We start from the raw sequence: 2,438 nt of genomic DNA on the forward strand, positions 1-2,438 counted from the left end.
ATGAATTGATTTATGTTAACCTTCTATAATAAAGTTGCAAATTGAATGTTGGATTTCCGCCTTTTCCATGTGTATTCAATTCGAATCATTCGATACATGAACAAGGGGATAAACATATTCACATGTACTAGTGAGGATAAGATCAAATATAAAAAATACTTCACGTGCACTAAATATATAGTTACCTTCACATGTAAGAAATACCAGTCCTGCTAAGAAAATTACAGGAAAAAAAAAAGTAGAGAGAGCTGAAAAGAGAGTAAAGAATTATTGTCTCATTTATCAGCTATTTTCTTTTTAATCGTTTGCAAGATTTATTGATAGACTACATATAGTGCTCCGAGGTAAGTTCAAATTATTTTGCAAACATTATTCTCTTTTGTCATGTGATTCAAGAGAGAGGAGAGAGAGATATTTGATGATGCATTATTGAATTTGGCACATAAAAAAGGGCAAAGCCTTGCAAGTTGTGACCAAAAAGAAGAAAATGCCAAGAGAGAAGGCCACGCCCATGTGTTAAAAGTATGACTTATTAGACAGACATTATGTAGGAAGCGGCAGGTGAGCAAAGACTTTTTTTTTATAACATTAGTAGTAAGAACTACAACCTTAACTAACCCAGCTTGAACAACATCCAAAAAATTCCCTTAATCTGATCTCATTCCATTTTCATACAATTTGAAGGGTGTGTTGGTAATTTGGAATTGTCCTTTTCTTGAAACTCGAAGTCTAAACCAACAAAGCATTGTCATTATGTTTAAATTGAATGTGGTGCATCGTTTTTCAAAATACAGATAATGTCGTTAGGCCCTGGCCCCCATATATGCAATTACATACATATTGTCCTGTCTTCGCCATTATTAGTGGCACATGAGCTTGTCTCTACAAAATACTCAGCAGTAGTAATTCGAATGTTGAAATAATGTTGATACATTTGAAGAAGTTGTGATTAGCATTGAAGATGCTGTGCTCGTCTTTCATTACAATTGAAAGAAGAAAAGAAGATCGATTCTGTTTACAAAGCTTGAAAGCCACGACCATAGATACAAAAAAAACAATATATTAAAATTTAAACAAAAGAATACTAAAGAAGAAAAAGAAAGAAAGAATTCAATTCTTTCAGAACATGATGCATGCATCTATGTATGTTTGTATGTATCTATCTCTATCTGGCTGGAGATCCGAAACCCGCCAACCTGCCCAAAATGCCCTGTTTGTAAGGCAAGAAGGTTCTCTTCTTCAAATCCTGAGATTCAGCCTTCTTTCTAGCGTAGTGCAACTCATGTGCCGAAACTGCTTCTTTCCTTCTCGACTTTGGTGGCATCTCAGAATTTCTGAAGCTCGAAGAAGAAGAAGAAGAAGCTTTGGCTGCTTCTTCGGGCTTCTTGAAGAAAAGAGGGTACTTCCTGAAAGGATCCTTGGTGGTACCTCTCCCTTCCGAGGCGCTTCGAAAGAGCAACAAATCCCTCAACCTCCACCTCTTCGAGCTCTTCGAAGAAGAGGAAGAAGAAGAAGAAGAAAGAGAAGCCGCCGATTTCAGATCCTCCTTGTTGGTATTACCCTGCACTTGTTGTAATTGCTGATGATGGTGGAGCTCTTCTTCCCACGTGTAGTGGGATACTCTGTAAGGAGAGTGCGACCTCGACACTCTCCGACTCGAAGAAGAAACCGCCGCGGGTGTCCGATCTCTTCCCCTTCTCTCCTCAAACGCCTGGTTGCCGTTGCTGGAATCTCTCTTCTTTCGAGGAGACAGAGCCTCCCGGATCGCCTTCTTCCCTTGCGCAATCGGAGACAGCTTCGGTTGGTGCTGTAGGAGCGGGCTTCTAGAAGATTCCAATAACTCATCCTCCCTCATAGGCTTGATTTTCCCGCCGTGGAAGAGCTCTTCCGCCGAGCGAGGGGACTTCACCGATTCACCGCTAACAAAAAACGCAAAACCGTCGTCGTGCTCAGCAGCGCCGCCGTTGAGACTCGGAGAAGGCGCGGCGGAGGTGAAGTAATCGAAATCGGAGTAAAACTCGCGAAGCCTTGAAGGGCTGGTTGGAGCACTCAAGTTATAGTATTCACCGAAACGGCGGGGCGAAGAAGGAGCACTGAGATATGGTGAGATCCTTGCACCATTGAAATCGAAGTGATCCATCATTGATGGACTCCCTGGAGGGCTGGGACTTGCTACTGCCACTTCCATTGATGAGATTCAAATCTTTATCGCTTTCGTTTCGTTTCTGTCTTGGTTGGGGGTTGTTACTACCAATACCAATTACCAACTACCAAGAGGCAAGAGCTCTAGCTTTGTGTGGTTGTTGTGTAAACTTTATATATATAGACGGAAGAAATTTATACTCGTTTGAGATAAGCCTTGTGAAAGTGGGTGGAAGCCTCATCACTCCTTATTAAAATTGGATTTTTCCATTAATATTTTCTTTTTATATCAATTA

General features: G+C 40.9%; 1 protein-coding gene across 1 annotated transcript; it reads right to left on the minus strand.

Moving 5' to 3' along the window:
* On the minus strand, window positions 915–2,322 carry LOC107610200. Its single transcript, XM_016312301.2, has one exon. It carries the CDS (start codon window positions 2,186–2,188, stop codon window positions 1,166–1,168), a length of 1,023 nt encoding a protein of 340 aa, XP_016167787.1. The 5' UTR covers window positions 2,189–2,322; the 3' UTR covers window positions 915–1,165.

The sequence above is a fragment of the Arachis ipaensis genome, chromosome B07 (genome assembly GCF_000816755.2).
Source record: "Arachis ipaensis cultivar K30076 chromosome B07, Araip1.1, whole genome shotgun sequence".
Taxonomy (NCBI): Eukaryota; Viridiplantae; Streptophyta; class Magnoliopsida; order Fabales; family Fabaceae; genus Arachis; species Arachis ipaensis.